The sequence below is a fragment of the Curcuma longa genome, chromosome 2, assembly GCF_044706935.1.
Source record: "Curcuma longa cultivar G26 ecotype Majalengka, Jawa Barat chromosome 2, ITB_CL_G26_1.1, whole genome shotgun sequence".
Classification (NCBI taxonomy): domain Eukaryota; kingdom Viridiplantae; phylum Streptophyta; class Magnoliopsida; order Zingiberales; family Zingiberaceae; genus Curcuma; species Curcuma longa.
Genome location: NC_133862.1, coordinates 7076355 through 7092659, shown reverse-complemented (window position 1 = coordinate 7092659; position 16305 = coordinate 7076355). Strand labels below are relative to the sequence as shown.

The window sequence follows — 16305 nt, the reverse complement described above, 5'->3', positions numbered from 1 at the left end:
GTATAATTTTATTAAAATTGTTCATTATTAAATAGATTAGGATAATATGGGGTATAAAATCACCCCCTTTTATAATAATAATAAAATTAAAATAAGGACTTCCCGATGATTTTTTGGCAATTTTTTAATTTTAGAATTATTATACATTTGAAATTAATAAAGATTAAAAGTCGAAAGCGAGATCTCATGAAGGAGCGTGTTTGGCGGATAAGAAGTAGCGCTAGATATGCTCTCACAACGTTGATTCTTAATCGGCCCAATTGTCGCACCCCTTTTCGGCCCAATTGTCTCGGTCCAAACGAAACCCTAAATAAGAACCACCGCCGTCGCCTCTGCTTTCTCTTCCCCCACGGTTCTGCCTCTTCCTCGCTCCTAGATCGACCTCCTCCGCCGTTGAATCCGAGCTCCATCTCGGGTTCATCTGCTAATCAAGCGCTCTCTTTGCTCCGTTTCCTCGGCTCTTCCTCGATCTCTCTCTCTCGCAGGTAGGTGAACTTCTATTGGGATCACACCGTTTGGCTTTATTGCTTTGGTTCATCTGGAAGAGATCGTGTTGCTTTTGTATTTTTTGTATCTGCTGCTGGAAGCGTCCACTCTCGTCTGAGCATCAGCTACCTTTTGATCATTGTGTGATCGCCGATTTGTTGGTTGTGGGGGTCTTTTGTTTGTATGTGTGATGGCTAAAAATTGTTTCTCGTGTTTTCCTTTTTCGTTAATTGGATGAATTTTTGGTGTGTGATATGGGATAGCCGGTTTTTCTTCTCGTCATGTAGTAGATACAACCACAAGTCGTTATTTGGTTGGCGCAGAAGTCCTGTAAAAGAGGTTTATTGCCTTCCAGTCTATAAAAAATTGTACAAAATAAAATTTTACTCGTTGCACTTTATTATTGGTAATGTGGTTGTTTACGTTGTTAAAGTTGACAACAGATGTTTTAAATCACTGCTACACGTCGCAATAAGTATTTTTTTCAACCTTGTTTGTCCATAAACATCTGAATCTGTTGATGCAACGATTATCTCAGCAAACTCACTTGTTTTGTAAGGTGGCTTTGCTCTATGGCCTTATAATTCCATACAGTGCTGCCTTGATCCTATGATTTATGTTTCAATGTATAGGCATGTGATTCTACACGTTTTTTTAAAAATTATCTAACATTTGATATTTTGTTCATAAAAAAATGGATTGTTGTTGCTCAATGGTTTTGCAAGATTTGCATACTGTAGAAACTACCCGTTTTCAACAGTACCGTTTTCGTTAATTGTCTGAGCATTGCTTTCCTTGGTTTAATTGACACATGTCTAATGCATGCCGATTCTGTAATCTTTCAACTGCCCGTGACTGTATGCTTCTTTGCAGATATGGCTGGATTGGCGCCAGAAGGATCACAATTTGATGGGAAGCAATACGACAATAAAATGAGCGAGCTGTATGTCATCTTAGCCATCTTTTAGTTGCTTTTTTTTTTGTTCCCCGTCCATTAATATTTATTAAGTTGTAGATGCATATATATGTTATTTTTTTTCCATATGGTTGATACAGACTTAATGCTGATGGACAAGAATTCTTCACATCGTATGATGAGGTTTCTGAAAGTTTTGATGATATGGGGCTTCAAGAAAATCTTCTTAGAGGCATTTACGCATACGGTGAGACTAAACAACTTTTCTAAGTAAATTATCATCATAACAAGTGTTTCTTAAATAAAGATGGTTTGAGGTCTGATTAAACAATAATTTTTTATTTTTACAGGTTTTGAGAAACCTTCAGCTATTCAACAAAGAGGAATAGTTCCCTTCTGCAAGGGACTTGATGTCATTCAGCAAGCACAGTCAGGGACTGGGAAAACTGCAACTTTCTGTTCTGGAATTTTACAACAGCTTGATTATGGGTTGGTCCAGTGTCAGGCTCTGGTACTTGCTCCTACCAGAGAATTAGCTCAGCAAATTGAAAAGGTTATGCGAGCCCTTGGTGATTATCTTGGTGTTAAAGTTCATGCCTGTGTTGGCGGGACTAGTGTAAAAGAGGATCAGCGGATTCTTTCAAATGGGGTGCATGTAGTGGTGGGTACCCCAGGTCGTGTGTTTGATATGCTGAGGAGGCAATCCTTGCATCCAGACTACATTAAAATGTTTGTCTTGGATGAGGCAGATGAAATGCTTTCCCGTGGATTCAAGGACCAGGTTGGTATAATACTTTTGAATGCACATTTCAAGTAACACTGAGCAAATAGCCTAAGATTTCTGATTTGTGGTTCCCATGTTATATCTCGTTTGCTTATCACTACAAACAACAATACCTATATACAGATCTAGGTCTCTTCTTTTGATAATTTCATTGTCTAGCATTGATTTTGCACAGTACGCTCTAATTGTCTTCATCTCTGTATCACGGAGTAAGTAATCTTTCTTAATACTGTATTGACTCTAGGAATGCTAGGTTTTTATTTCATTTTGTTGTTTCTTAATACTGTATCTATTAAGAGGTTAGTCTCCAATATGTATCTATTTTTCAGATTTTACATATTTGTAAGATTTTGAATTATAATTGTTGTGTTAATACTATTTGCTCTATGGTCGGTACTCATCACCCTGTTTGGCTACACTGGAATATTATTTGTCTAACATGCTTAATATTGTCGTCTGCTCATGCTTGCTCAGATTTCTGCAGACTGTTGCTTTGCTTATCACCCTGTTTGATGTCTAATTGATTAACTAATTTTTTTACTGTTTCAGATCTACGATATCTTCCAGCTTCTTCCTTCTAAAATTCAGGTAGGTGTCTTCTCTGCCACAATGCCTCCTGAGGCCCTTGAGATCACCAGGAAGTTTATGAACAAACCGGTCAGGATCCTTGTGAAACGAGATGAGCTTACCTTGGAAGGTATTAAGCAGTTTTATGTCAATGTTGACAAGGAAGAATGGAAACTCGATACACTCTGTGACCTCTACGAGACACTGGCCATCACTCAAAGTGTCATCTTTGTGAATACTCGGCGAAAGGTTGATTGGCTAACCGACAAGATGAGGAGCAGGGATCACACAGTCTCAGCCACACATGGAGACATGGATCAGAACACTAGGGACATCATTATGCGTGAGTTCCGCTCTGGATCCTCTCGTGTGCTAATCACAACTGATCTCCTAGCTCGTGGCATTGATGTCCAGCAAGTCTCGCTCGTCATAAACTATGACCTACCAACACAACCAGAGAACTATTTGCATCGTATTGGACGAAGTGGGCGATTTGGAAGAAAGGGTGTTGCCATAAACTTCGTCACCCGGGATGATGAGAGGATGCTTTTTGATATTCAGAGGTTTTACAATGTTGTGATTGAGGAGCTGCCTTCCAATGTTGCGGATCTCATCTAAGGCATTGCCTTTCATGTGTTATGAGATTTAAGCATTTTATATGCTTTGTAGGATTATGGTGGTGTTCTAGGTGAGTATCGACTTCATCTACTTTTTGGTGGTAATGTTTGAACCATTCTGACTTTTATTTATTACAAACTTTAATTGTTTTGCAAATTTATACCAATCTTTTATTTGTTTCAGTTGCATACACAAAATTTCTAGTGTTTTTGATATATCATATTGGTGCTCAAATTAATAATGACCATGGGCTAATTTCAAGGGGCTCGTTGATTTTCTCTTTAAAAGCAACTAAAGATGGGCTCTTAGAATTTTTATATAATCAACATTTGAATGTAAAATAATAAAAAATACTGCTTTTGAAGTTTAAGTGTTATGTATATTATTTTCAAAACTGACACTCTAAATTTTAATGTTGTTAAATATGAATTTAAGAGAGTTAACTAAGCATTCGGAATTTTAATTTCATATGATCGACGTATTATAAAATTTGATGTCTCCTTTGCCCACGTTTTTTATGACAACTTTTTTGGAAAAAAAATTATTTAGATCTAAAAAGTTTTACCAGCATGTGTCATAATAAATTAATTTTTAAAAATTATATTCAATTTGGACATATCAAAAATAGGATATAGAAATATTTTTTAAAAATTATGGTAAAAAGTTGGAAGTTTCTAAGGTAAATTAAAATTAAAATTATTATTATTATTATTATTATTATTATGGGGATTTATATGAGAGTGGGTATAAAAAGTTTTTTTTAAAAAAATAATTATTACAACAGATTGGAATATTTTACAAGGAATATAAAATTTTGGTTATTTTTAGAAATTATTTTGTATATAAATTTACTATCAGATGAAAAGGGTAAAAAAAACTGTTTAAATAAATTATATGCATTTGTGATGATATTTAAAAACAAAGAAGACCAGCTTTAATATTTTTTGATAAAAACTAACATTCATATTTGCCCAATAATATTTGTTGTGGTTCACTGTCAACAAATACTATTACTTTGCGAATCTTTTTACCAACTCTTTCATTAAAAAAAAAAACGTGTATTTGTTTAACACCTCTTAACCATTTCCCCATTAATTAATAACCAACGTTTACGTTTGAATCAATTAACAGTCAAAATAAAATATACATTCAATAGATCATCTAAAGCACAATAATAATAATCTCTTAAAATGTTTAATAAAAAATTAACAAAAGTCAGCCCTTTTATAAAATATAGTGCAAATGAAGCACATTAGAAATTAAAAATAAAGGCCCGAATAAAAAGACAACCCTTATTTCACAATAGATCATTAGCGTCTCGTATCAAAAAATATCGCTTCTATTCTAATTTTTCATTCTAAAAATGTCCTTTCGAATCATTTTAATTAAAATAAAAAATATTTAAATGCTAGTCAAAATTATCTTAATACCAATTAAAACTACTCTAAAGCTAATTAAAATTATTGATATTGGTAAAACTACTCCAACTAATTAAAATTATTTTAACACTAATTAAAATTGATATAATTTAAATTTAGTCAAAATTGCTCCAATACAATATAATTATTTTGTCAAAAAAATACTATAATGTGTTTTGATTAAAATTGCTTTCGATTAATCCAAACTATTCAAACGCAGATTATTTTGATATTTTTTCCTTTTATTTATTTTTATTGCCAAAGATAAGATCAAGAAGAAAAAAAAAACTTGGTAGCTTAAGGTTAAAGTCAACCAAGTACATATAACTTTCTACGATTCTTAATTATCTCTAACCACTATTCTTTATTATTTTTTCTTTTATTAATTCCTCTCTTCCCCCTCGTGTCTTCTTTTTCTTCCCTCTTCTTCTTCTTCTCTCCATTTTCTGTAGTTTTTTTTGTCTATTTATTTTTCCCACTTTGATCTTCAATTTCACGTTTTCAATCTCCTTCATTTCACCGTGTCCCAAATTCAAAACAATAATAATTCAGGGGATTGAAGTTACAAAAGCCCACCGGAAATCTCTTCAATTTCTCCTTTTCAGAAATTTTTCTTCATATGGGCTGCTCCACTTCGTGCCAGCTGGCGGCGCCACCGCCTGGGTGCGTTCGTGTTGTCCGCCTCACCGGCCACGCGGAGGATCTACGGGCGCCGGTGACTGCGGGGGAGCTCACTGGGAGGCCCCCCTCGGCCGTGCTCGTCTCCGCCGCTCACCTCGCTGACCTTGCCTCCGCACGCCTTCGCCCGGACGACCGCCTCGTCCCCGGTAGCGTCTACTTCCTCCTCCCTCACGCTCTCCTCTGCGCAGAGTCCTCCGCCCTGGACCTCGCCGCGCTCATGCGACGCCTCCTGGCCGCCTCCAAGCGGGTCGGCACGGCCGCCGCTAGACCGGCAGTTCCGTCCCGGAAGGCGCGGCCGCGCCCTGGCGCGTGGGAGCCGGAACTCGACGCCATTGCAGAAACGGGATGTTGAGAATCAACGGCTGTGATTAAGTGATTCAATTGCTTGTTTCTGGGGAATATATAAATTTGTGGATTTAATTTAAATGCCTAGACATTGTAAGCAATGAATCTAGTGAATTTTTAATAAATGAATGTGAATTATTATTATTGTGTGTATATATATATATATATATTTGCTAACTTCATTTTGTATTTTATTTTATGGAGCAGAAGAAGAAAAAAAAATTGATAAAGGATCCATAGAAACAACGTTTACGTTCTCAATGTGTTGTCGGATCAGGTTTAATTAGGCTTTTCTCTTTTTCTCTTCAATGACGCCTGCAAAATTTTCTTATTTTAATCTCTCTGCTAGGGTTCCTCGACTCTCCGTCTCCTCCGTCTCCTCTCCATGGCGGAGGTCATCGAGGCACCTTCCGAAGCCATCGATCGCCATGGGGATCGCCAGCCGGAAAGCCCGTGCGGAAGATCAACCTCCCCTCTTCCTCCGCCACCGCCTCCTCCTCCTCCTCCGACGAGGAAGAGGGATTTAGATTCCAGGGAGAGGATGGATGGTCCCCAAGATACCCGTGACCGATCGCCGCCGATCCCCCCGCCTCCTCCATCAAGTGCTCCGAGGGACGACAGGGACCGGGAATATCGCCGCAGGAGCAGTGCCAGTCCTCCTTCGTACCGAGATCGCAGGCGCTCGCCTCTCAGACGGTCTCCTCCGTCATTTAAGCGAGCCAGGAGGGATGACGGTGGATATGACCGTCGTCGCGGTAGTCCCAGAGGGGGTTATGGACTGGATGACAGAAGGTGAAATTGAACTGTGCCTCTCTGGTATATCACGAAATTTAGTGCGGGCTTTCTTAGGTTTCCTATTTGCTTACGATTCTAGGTATGGACATGCTTATGGCGGTGGATATGAACGGGGTGGAGGAAGATACGGTGATGAGAGGCCTCATGGACGTTATTTAAATCGTACGCCAGGTAATAATCAATCGATATGGTAATTTTATGGGTTTGACACTTACACAAGGTGCGCTTATAAGTACCATAGATACGGTGGTGAGAGGCCTTCTGGGATTGAATGAGATAAGATTCCAGTGAATTTGGTGGTTTCTATCCTATCCTATAGGCTATAAACATATAAAAAGTATGAACTGGAATAATCCTTCTCAGCGTAGGTGCGTCACAACTTAGCATTCACCAGGAAAACAACACTGTGGCACTGCATATAGCTATTATACTTAAAAGGTCTATATAATGATCTAATGATGCTGTGACCAATATTCAAGAATTTAAGCTATATTTTCACACTATTGCAGGATAGGCAACATGAAAGATATAATTGTCTTAGGAAAATATGCATGGAGTATAAAACTAAGAGGTGTTTCTGGTCTTTATTAAGGTACATAAAGGAATATGGTTTCATCATTGAATGACTGAACTACTGATACCAATAATATAGTTCTTAAAGTGGTAGATAGGTTTTGCATAGAAAACATAATAATAATGGGGCAACACACAACTGACAAATTATCAACTCCAGTTTAAATTGGAAATAGAAGAAAAAATAGATAAATAAATTTCTTGTTGGGTCCGTCATGTTCTGTAAACTCATGTCAGATACATGAATTTTGAATAAATTTATGTTGAAATGAAGGCTGACAATTATACATGACATTAAGTTTAAGATTATTGTTCAATACTTGAGATTGTATTGAGTTCAGTAATTGTGCATGTATCTCAGGCAACTACCATCTAAGCTAATTAATTTCATCATTACTATTTCACCTATTGTGTTGCATCAAAATAGTTGCTTTGCTATGTCAAGATGCTATGCTAATAATGCTGGTCAGCTCGTTAATGTTGTGAAATCACTTCTATACCATAGTTTCTGCCTTTTTATGTTTTTTTTTGTCTACTTTTCAGATTGGCCTGATTCAGGACATGATGGTTATGTTGATGGCTTTGAGGGTGCTCAAAGGTTTTTTTGTTTGTTTGTTTTCTTTATAATGATTTCTAAATCTTTGAATTTAGGAATATTAATTGCATTCATGTGTTTCTAGAAATGCTGTTCTTACTCTCACAAGTTTGATAGATTTGTTTAGGGAATTTCCACTTTGTAACTTCATCATCACCTTAATTTCTTAATGCCTTCCTTCTCGAGTTTTTTAGGCTATGAGAAAGGAACTCTGTTCAATGGTTTGCTTGATCAAGATCAAGCAACTTTGACTGGTCAGTTAGTCCATGATCACCCACATGACTGGAGTCCCTGGATAATATGAACTACTAGTCTAACCAAAAGCCACACTGGTTCCACAATTTGTTTTGGCCATATGGATTGTATTGCATCATTGAACTGTATGCAAGTAATACCATTGATGATTTTCACGTCAGCACCAACCATTTTGGTTTGACTATATAGATTTGATCCCTCACTGGATAATACAAACGGAGCCGCTAAATGATCCAAGTTGATGCTTTGGTGCTTCTTCTTTTTTATTGTCTTCAATACCTGTACCTTCCTGTGACGGTTCCCGCAACTCTATTAGATGTTTAGGAGGTGATGCAATAGAAACTGATAAAATTTTGCGAATGTGAGAAAAATAATTTGTACATACAAATAAATTGAGGAATAAAGTATAGATTGTAAATTATTTTATTGTCTTCATCTTATGTTCTTAGGAATAAAGAAAAAACTGTATTCTGAAAGAAGGAAATAGAATATGGAACAAATATCAGCACTTGTTTAAGCTATGATGAACAGAAAGAAAATGTCTTTGATATATACATTTTTGACACTATGGTAAAGTGTATGTGCTCCAATTTTTTCTTTTCTTGCTTCCAATTTTTCTTCCTCTGCGTTTCACTTTCTTCTCTTAGTGCTAGATACCCTTGATTTATTTTCTCAAGAAAACTGAATTGGTTTCTTGATTCCTTTTTATAATATCGCATAATCTATTGTTTATTCTTCCAGGGGAGGTCTGATGTCGTACAAACAGTTCATCCAGGAACTTGAAGATGATATTTCACCTACTGAAGCTGAGCGCAGGTACATATCAAAAGCAAAGTAATTTGCATGTAACAAGTGAGTCTTTGTGAAGCACTGTTGATGATGGCACTAATCACTAATCTTTTAAGTTTTACTTTTCTCAATGTTAGATTGATTTTATATGTTGGTTAGTTGTTCAGCTAGTATGAACATTTTATCATAATTCTGATCATGTAGGTATGAAGAATACAGATCCGAATACATTTCCACTCAGAAACGAGCTTATTTTGAAGCTCACAAGGAAGAAAAATGGTACAACATGCCTTTTGTTAAAAAATATTTTAATATTCAGATTGTGTGATACCTCTGCACGGCTTTGCATTTTGTAATTTTTTTTTACATATTGGTGCAGGCTGAAAGACAAATATCATCCAACTAACTTGGTGGATGTGGTTGAGAAGTAAGATTTGTTTTATGTATTTAATTCTAAATAAAACTCTCTCTCTAGGTTCTGTTGTGAGAAGAATTTCCTTCCCCTTTGTAATTTTGTGTTTCAAGCTTTGTCACACTGGTCATGATTTTGTCTATATTCTGATCATCACATCTTGAATTTATCATACCAGCTGTATACTGTTACAGGAGGAAAGAACGAGCTAGATTTATAGCAAAGGAGTTCTTGCTTGATTTGCAGAGTGGAACACTTGACCTGTAAGAGTTCTCAACCATGCCCCATCCCCTTCCCCTTCCCCTTTAGTTCTTGTGTTTTTTCTGAAAGAGTGTTATTCCCATGTGTCTTCAGCGGCCCTGGCCTAACAGCTCCTGCATCTAGCAAGTCTGGGAATAGCAGCGAACCAAACTCTGAAGATGAGTCAGATCCCAGTGGGAAAAGGAGAAGACACAACAAGGGAACCACAAGAGAACATGATCAGGTTTCCGATGCTCCCAAGGCTCACATAGTTACGTCTGAGTCTTGGCGAACTCAAATGGACATCGAACAAGCACAAGCCTTGGTTCGTAAACTTGATATGGAGAAGGGTATCCAGGATAATATCCTATCCAGCAGCGGGCATGATGTGCTGGATGCTGAGAAATCCCATGGAGGATCTATGGGTCCAATCATAATAATACGCGGTCTCACCTCCGTCAAGGGCCTTGAGGGTGTCGAACTGCTGGATACATTGCTTACATATTTATGGCGTGTTCATGGTCTGGATTATTATGGTATGCTTGAGACATCTGAACCAAAGGGTCTTCGACATGTCAGAACTGACCTTAAGATTGCTGATGGAAACAATGCTGGAGGCTCAGACTGGGAGACAAAACTTGATTCAGTATGGAAGGCAAGATTGCAAGGCCAGGATCCCTTGGAAACTCTGACTGCTAAAGAGAAAATAGATGCGGCAGCTACAGAAGCCTTAGATCCTTTGGTGAGAAAGATAAGAGATGAAAAATATGGTTGGAAATATGGATGTGGAGCCAAAGGTTGCACTAAGCTTTTCCATGCTCCTGAATATGTTCATAAGCATCTCCGACTGAAACACCCAGACCTTGTTATCGAGTTAACCTCAAAAGTTAGAGAGGAGCTTTATTTCCAAAATTACATGAAGTAAACACTTTTAGCTTATCATTATCATTGAAAATTATTGCCTTTTTGTTTGAACCATTACTGACTGTATTTGTCTCTAACACAGCGATCCAAATGCACCTGGAGGTACTCCTATAATGCAGCAATCTCAACTGGTATGCCTTCTTTGTGGTAAAGTGGACCTAATTAAAGTTCGTCATTTTTTTTTTGTTTTTGTTTTTTTAGCGAATGGTATTATGTTAAGCGCCCCACATACAGACACCAATACACATGCACACACGCCCTCCCGGATGCATGTATGGGCACATTCCTAGATGCTGTCTGATTAGGTGTTCCTGCACAAATCAGGTGATGGCATTGGATAATTTACTCCTATGAGTCAAAACAAAATAACAAAAGAAGAAAGTCACCGTAGAAAGCATCATCTTGCCTCAATGGCAGAAGATATTTGCACTTAAATTTTCAAAATCACGACTGTTTTTATTGCATTAACTCCTGTTTTGTTCTATGCAGAAGGCAAAAATGCAAAGGCGTAGGCCTTTGTTAGATAATCGTTTGAGAGATGAACGTAGTAACCGCCGAGATTTCAACAGGCAGGATAGAGATGCTGACAAGCATGATAGGTTCGACAACTCACCTCGCAACCACAATGATGGCTCAGATGATGATCATCCTGACAAACCTTCATATGAAGTCTATGCAGGACAAAGTGTGCATGGAGCTTTCCCTCCAGATGTTCCTGCACCACCTATCTTAGTTCCTGTACCTGGTGCTGGGTTAGTCAGCAGTCACCCTGGTTCGATACAAAATCTACTACATTTGAGCTTTGACCAATCTTCTATCTTTTACAGGCCTCTGGGTCCTTTTGTCCCTGCAACGCCAGAGGTGGCAATGCGCATGATGAGAGATGGTGGTGGACCATCATCGTTCGAAACTAATGGTGGCCCTCGTGGTAGGAAAGGAAGGCTTGGTCCCTCTCCTATTCTTCCTATGCCGCCTCCACCATTTCGACCTGATCCACGTCGCCTAAGAAGGTTTGTCAATCTTTCATCCATTTCATCTACATCAATGCAAATGCTTGTGGCACTTCTAGCTTTCAGGTTTTAGTTATCTTGTTTGCGGAGCAAATTCTCCTTGAGAATGAATGTGTACCCTGTCATCTCCTTCCAGCTACCGAGATCTCGATGCTCCAGAGGATGAAGTGACTGTTATGGATTACAGGAGCTTGTAGCACACTTTAACCTGGAACATCCCAGCAACCTTGTTCTCTTAGAAATGGTACAACTGGAGCTGGTTGACAATTTGCTTTCCGCGGAGTTGCATTGCCCGCGTTCAATATGCTCTGCGTGCGAACCTCTTTTCATATTTTCCATATAGCTGCTCGACCTTCCCTTTTTTAGCTTCATTACGATACTTGCAAGCGAGAATTTTGCTAATGCCATTATACGATGACTTCTCTCAAGCTCAGAAGTGTAATGCTAAGTGAAACCGGAAATAAGATCGGAAGAATTTTGAATTGTTGGTTGATTAGTTGAACCAGTAGTTCAATTGGTTGAGTTTTTTATTAAACGGATATTGATTTGGATATTAATTAATTTATTGATTGCATAAATTTTGAAAATTGTAGAAAATATATTACATAATATGACCAAAATTAACATAACTAATTTTGTAGGATGGGATATTTGTAGAAAGCGATATCTCATTTGGTAAATATGTTAGTGATTTGAATATTAACAAAACTTAAATACGCAGTTCAATAAATTACCGTTAAAATTATATTATACTCGATTCAGAAAAATGCTATTAAAACTATATTATACTCATTTTCATATATTTTTTCCTTTCCAGAACTAAATTTAATTGAAAAATAGGGGAAAAGGTCATAATATAACCAAATATTCTTCAATCAAAACTTATCATAAAACGCATAAAGAAACTGACTAGTATTATTTATTAGGAGATAAAGCATATATTTTCTACGATATTCTCCTACGAGTCAACTGGCAAATCTGTTTAAATTTTCGTTCCCTGAATCCAAATGTCAGTGATTTTGCTACGAAACAATGTTCAAGAGAGCAAAACGAACACTCCCGTCATGGTACGACACTCAGCGCATTACCCCGACATGGTACAACACTCAACACATCAACTAAGTACTTACAATTCGAATCTCTACATGCACAAGAAATCTAAAACATTAACCGCTGAACAAAAATCACTTACGTTTTCAATTTGCGAACTATAGGGAGTGCTGTCCACCTCTGGACACCTAGATTATATAAAAAAAAAAACCCAGGCATCTTCGAGAGCAAATAAATACAAAAAAGCAATTGAAAAAACAAAGAGAAATCTTCCCATCCAGTAATGTCATACAGTTACGTTTGACAAATGCAAATGGAGCAGGGCACCAAAGGTGCTTGTTTTCTACCCTCAACTAGCTCTTCCTGGATTAAAAAAAGAGAGATATAATCAAAACTTGGAGTTAGGAAATCATTTCCAACATTATTGCAAAACCAAAATCTTATCAAGAATCCTATTCTTAGATGCACGATGCACACTTGTATCATATACTGACTGGCTGTGCGGTTCTCCATGCATCAAAAAGCATATTGCAAAGCAGTTTCCACCTTGTAACCTCTCCTCTCCTTGTCATCATAGATCAAATCTCTTTTCAGGCCTTCTGTTTCCTCTTCTTGTTCTTCTTCTTTTTCTTGCTTTTGTTCTCTGTATTGAATTTTGGTTTCTTGTACTCTGGCACGTCCCGGAGGTTGAGCTTTGACAGTACTAGGCAATATGAATCCCAATCTGTTCTTCTGAGATACTTAAGAAGCTTCTTTCTTGTTTGGAACATCTGCACGAGCCCTCTCCTCGAGTGTTTGTCCTGTGATCCGACAGAAACACAATTTAAAAACAACAATAACATCCATGATCAATAATGCAAAGAAGATGAAGAACACTGCAAAAATCCTTTGTTACCTTCTTGTGTAGAACGGTGTTCAGGTACTTAATTTTTGTAGTAAGTAATGCCACTACACATAAAAATCATAGTCAACCTGTTAAACATCTAGTGGCACATAATTCACAACCATGAAACAAATTCATAGATTTCAAGAAAATCATTATATGGAGACTTTTGCTGAACAATTATAATAAATGAGAAAATATAGAAGCAGTGAGTATTGAAGTATCCACAACATAAAACTGAACCACCTTTGTTACTTGGACTCACCCATCCTCTCTCATACTCGTGTCCTAGGAATCGTCTTCCTAGGATGAAGATTGAGTGTGGAGAAGAAGGGAAGAAGAAATGTGACGACAAAGAGAAGAACCAGAGGAAAGACTTGCGTTGACTAGAAAGGTGGTGCTACGAATAGCTTGTAATTGTTGGAAGATGCTGACCGATGAAATAGTAACTAGGCAATGAGGGATGGAGAGGAGAGTGGTGCAATAGGATTGTGCAGTATGAGGATTGTGGGGAAGAAACCATGGGAAAAAGGAAGACAAGTCTAAAACATATCATCCTTCCTATTTGAATCAAATCAACACAATTTGGTTCATCATTGGTTCAATAATAAATAGTTAAATTTGGATATGATTCACAGACAGTTCAGATCCAAGGTAAACTCAACTTGATCAGATAGTGTCTTTAAAGATTCAGTGTTACAAGATATGCAGTGTTCATGGAGCTATCCACACCCTCAGGCTTACTTATTTGTTGGCAACGATGATAGGAAGATAAAGGCAAAACTTACTCCTGCTGCTAGTAATGTAAAGCATCAGGCTTATGGCCACCCTATTATTTAACCTATCATCTCATGTTGTGTGGTTGGCCTCGTCAAATTGATCAATTTGTCTATCCTACAAGCTCAATCTAGGACTTTGAAACAAGTAAATAATCTTGCATTTCATAGACAGGTGGAATGCCTTATTCTAGTTATTTAAAATAAGGAATAAATGAAATTGGATTGACATTGCACTAGGATGTGGACACTACCTTATTTGGTTGCCTTAACTGTTTCATGGGAGCATTAGAATTCACACATGGAATTGATTTCACTCTATTCTACAGTACGAAGCATAGTTAACCTCATGTTTGTTTCACACAACAGGATTGATCAAGATTCAAGAGTAGAAAATTCTTATACAATGAAACAAAATCACATACTTCCATTTGACCAGTAGTCAATTAGTTTTATCTAAAAAATGAACTAAACATATCTTAATCAGTCAATTTTCGTTTAACTGGTGTTGTTTTCTATAAACAAAATAATTCATTTATGCCTTGACAATTGATAACACATCATAGCTACCTATTTTTTTCATAGCCATAGCTAATGTTCTTTCAGAAATTCAGATGGCTACCCAGCTGTTGATTTTGAGGTATCTAAAATGAATAGCTCCAAATCTTTACCTTGAACCCTTACAGAACCACAATCCGATTCGGACATTTTAAATTCTTCTCTGACCCGTTGTAGCTCCAACTTCATCTTCTCCGCGGAAGACATGTTATCAGGATGGAAATACTGCAATAAACAAATTTTATTAACACCAAGGAAGTGTATAATATTGATAGATCAAGATAGTAAACCAATCATAACATAACATCATGATATTAACCTTCTCTAAGAGATGTTCCTGAGGGGGGTTTTGCATGAACGGTGCTAAAGGTTGTCCAGTAAGATTTGAAAGGATTGTTAATCTCTGAACTGCTCAAATATGAATACAAGTAATTATATACTTGCAATGACTAAGAGATGAAAACGAGGCGCAAACCAGTCAAAGAAAGTCTTACTATTGGAGTTCTTCTTGGCTACTGACTGACTAATTGACGCTAGGCTATCTCGGAGATCCCTGAATGAAAGCCCACCCAACCTCATTTCCGATTCCTTCTCTTCCACTTCCCTCAACTTAGCCAGCCTCTCATTCAACTCTGTCAAAGAGAATTCCTTGTTGCCCTTGTCAGCTACTTCAGGCCTCAGCTTGCGGAGCTTCTCCCCCAACTCATCATGGCTATATGACCTTAAAAAATCTGTCCTTGGACCTTTTTTGGCTTCTCCCTTATCGGCTTTCTCCCTCAACTCTTTCCCGAATATGGATTCGGGCAAATTTCCTCCTCCGAGGATAGACGGACCTTTATCTGTCTCGCCTCCGCGGATCCGCGTGCCTTCCTGGAAGGGACTGAAATTGAACGGTCTTGGAGGGAAGCTGTCTCTCCGAAGGCCGCCGGACGCGGACGAGTCCCTAAACTGACGGAGGCTCTCGCGAATGCTGTCAAATGACAAACCTTGGCTCTTCCCGTCAGCCCTATCGTCACTGGCCTTCGAAATAGTGTTGCTTTTGAAGATCTCCTGGAAGGATAGGGAGGGAGAGGACGCGGGGCGCTCACCGGGGGCAGAAGGTCCACCGCTTCGGAGGCGGAACTCGGCCAGGTGCTTGCGGATATCATCGAGTGAGGTGGGTTGGGAACTCGAAGAGGAGAGGGGCGGAGGCGGAGGTGGATCGGCTGGGATCCGGCGGGGAGGGGCGGGAGGGGCCTTCAGCCGTTCCTTGATATCGCTGAATAAGGAAGAATACGAGGACCGAGTAGAGGGTGCCGATGGCTCGGAGGTGTCTGCATCGGCATTGGCATCGGCTTCGGGAGGGGGCGGCGACGACGACGACGACGACGAAGAGGATGAGAAGGGGCGGAGAGACCGGAGAGGTGTTAGGGTTTTAGGCTTGAGTTTGAGGTAGAGAGCCGCCATGGCGACAGAACAGAGCTCGATCCCTCACAGTAATGTAGTCAAAACGAGTTAAGGACTCGAATATGGATCGGGCCTTCTGAGTCGAACCCAACAAAATGGAACATAATTCGGCCGGCTCAATTACGGTTATGACGTATATTTGAATGGGCCCAAGTTACTACTGGGCCGGTAACCAACTTCACGA

General features: G+C 38.5%; 4 protein-coding genes across 7 annotated transcripts; 3 read left to right on the top strand and 1 right to left on the bottom strand.

Annotated features, from left to right (window-relative positions):
• The first annotated feature begins 329 nt into the window (after positions 1–329).
• LOC141821109 (eukaryotic initiation factor 4A-1-like) lies at positions 330–3527 on the top strand. 2 transcript variants are annotated; one of them, XM_074708481.1, is made up of 5 exons: positions 330–479; positions 1356–1429; positions 1543–1649; positions 1753–2183; positions 2736–3527. In XM_074708481.1, exons 2-5 carry the CDS (start codon positions 1362–1364, stop codon positions 3369–3371), a joined length of 1242 nt encoding a protein of 413 aa, XP_074564582.1. In that variant the 5' UTR covers positions 330–479; positions 1356–1361; the 3' UTR covers positions 3372–3527. The 2 variants fall into 2 exon arrangements, with proteins under 2 accessions (XP_074564582.1, XP_074564581.1); XM_074708480.1 differs by having other exon boundaries at positions 330–485; positions 1360–1429.
• Positions 3528–5236: 1709 nt separating this feature from the next.
• On the top strand, positions 5237–5951 carry LOC141821309 (uncharacterized). The gene has a single exon (XM_074708719.1). The coding sequence runs from the start codon at positions 5409–5411 to the stop codon at positions 5820–5822; it is 414 nt and encodes a 137-aa protein (XP_074564820.1). The 5' UTR covers positions 5237–5408; the 3' UTR covers positions 5823–5951.
• Positions 5952–6118: 167 nt separating this feature from the next.
• LOC141821307 (serrate RNA effector molecule-like) lies at positions 6119–11926 on the top strand. 3 transcript variants are annotated; one of them, XR_012601210.1, is made up of 13 exons: positions 6120–6607; positions 6690–6781; positions 7727–7781; positions 8775–8849; positions 9027–9101; positions 9202–9249; positions 9429–9497; positions 9589–10395; positions 10481–10529; positions 10888–10997; positions 11078–11150; positions 11226–11408; positions 11545–11926. XR_012601210.1 is itself a non-coding variant. In XM_074708718.1 (12 exons), exons 1-12 carry the CDS (start codon positions 6201–6203, stop codon positions 11603–11605), a joined length of 2184 nt encoding a protein of 727 aa, XP_074564819.1. In that variant the 5' UTR covers positions 6121–6200; the 3' UTR covers positions 11606–11925. The 3 variants fall into 3 exon arrangements, 2 of the variants coding, with proteins under 2 accessions (XP_074564817.1, XP_074564819.1); XM_074708718.1 differs by having other exon boundaries at positions 6121–6607; positions 10888–11150; positions 11545–11925; XM_074708716.1 differs by lacking the exon at positions 11545–11926 and having other exon boundaries at positions 6119–6607; positions 10888–11150; positions 11226–11481.
• A 781-nt stretch (positions 11927–12707) lies between these two features.
• Positions 12708–16177, bottom strand: LOC141822149 (uncharacterized). The gene is made up of 5 exons (XM_074709581.1): positions 15170–16177; positions 14995–15083; positions 14789–14900; positions 13354–13406; positions 12708–13258 (listed from the first exon to the last, which is right to left on the bottom strand). Exons 1-5 carry the CDS (start codon positions 16119–16121, stop codon positions 13049–13051), a joined length of 1416 nt encoding a protein of 471 aa, XP_074565682.1. The 5' UTR covers positions 16122–16177; the 3' UTR covers positions 12708–13048.
• Between the last annotated feature and the right edge of the window lie 128 nt (positions 16178–16305).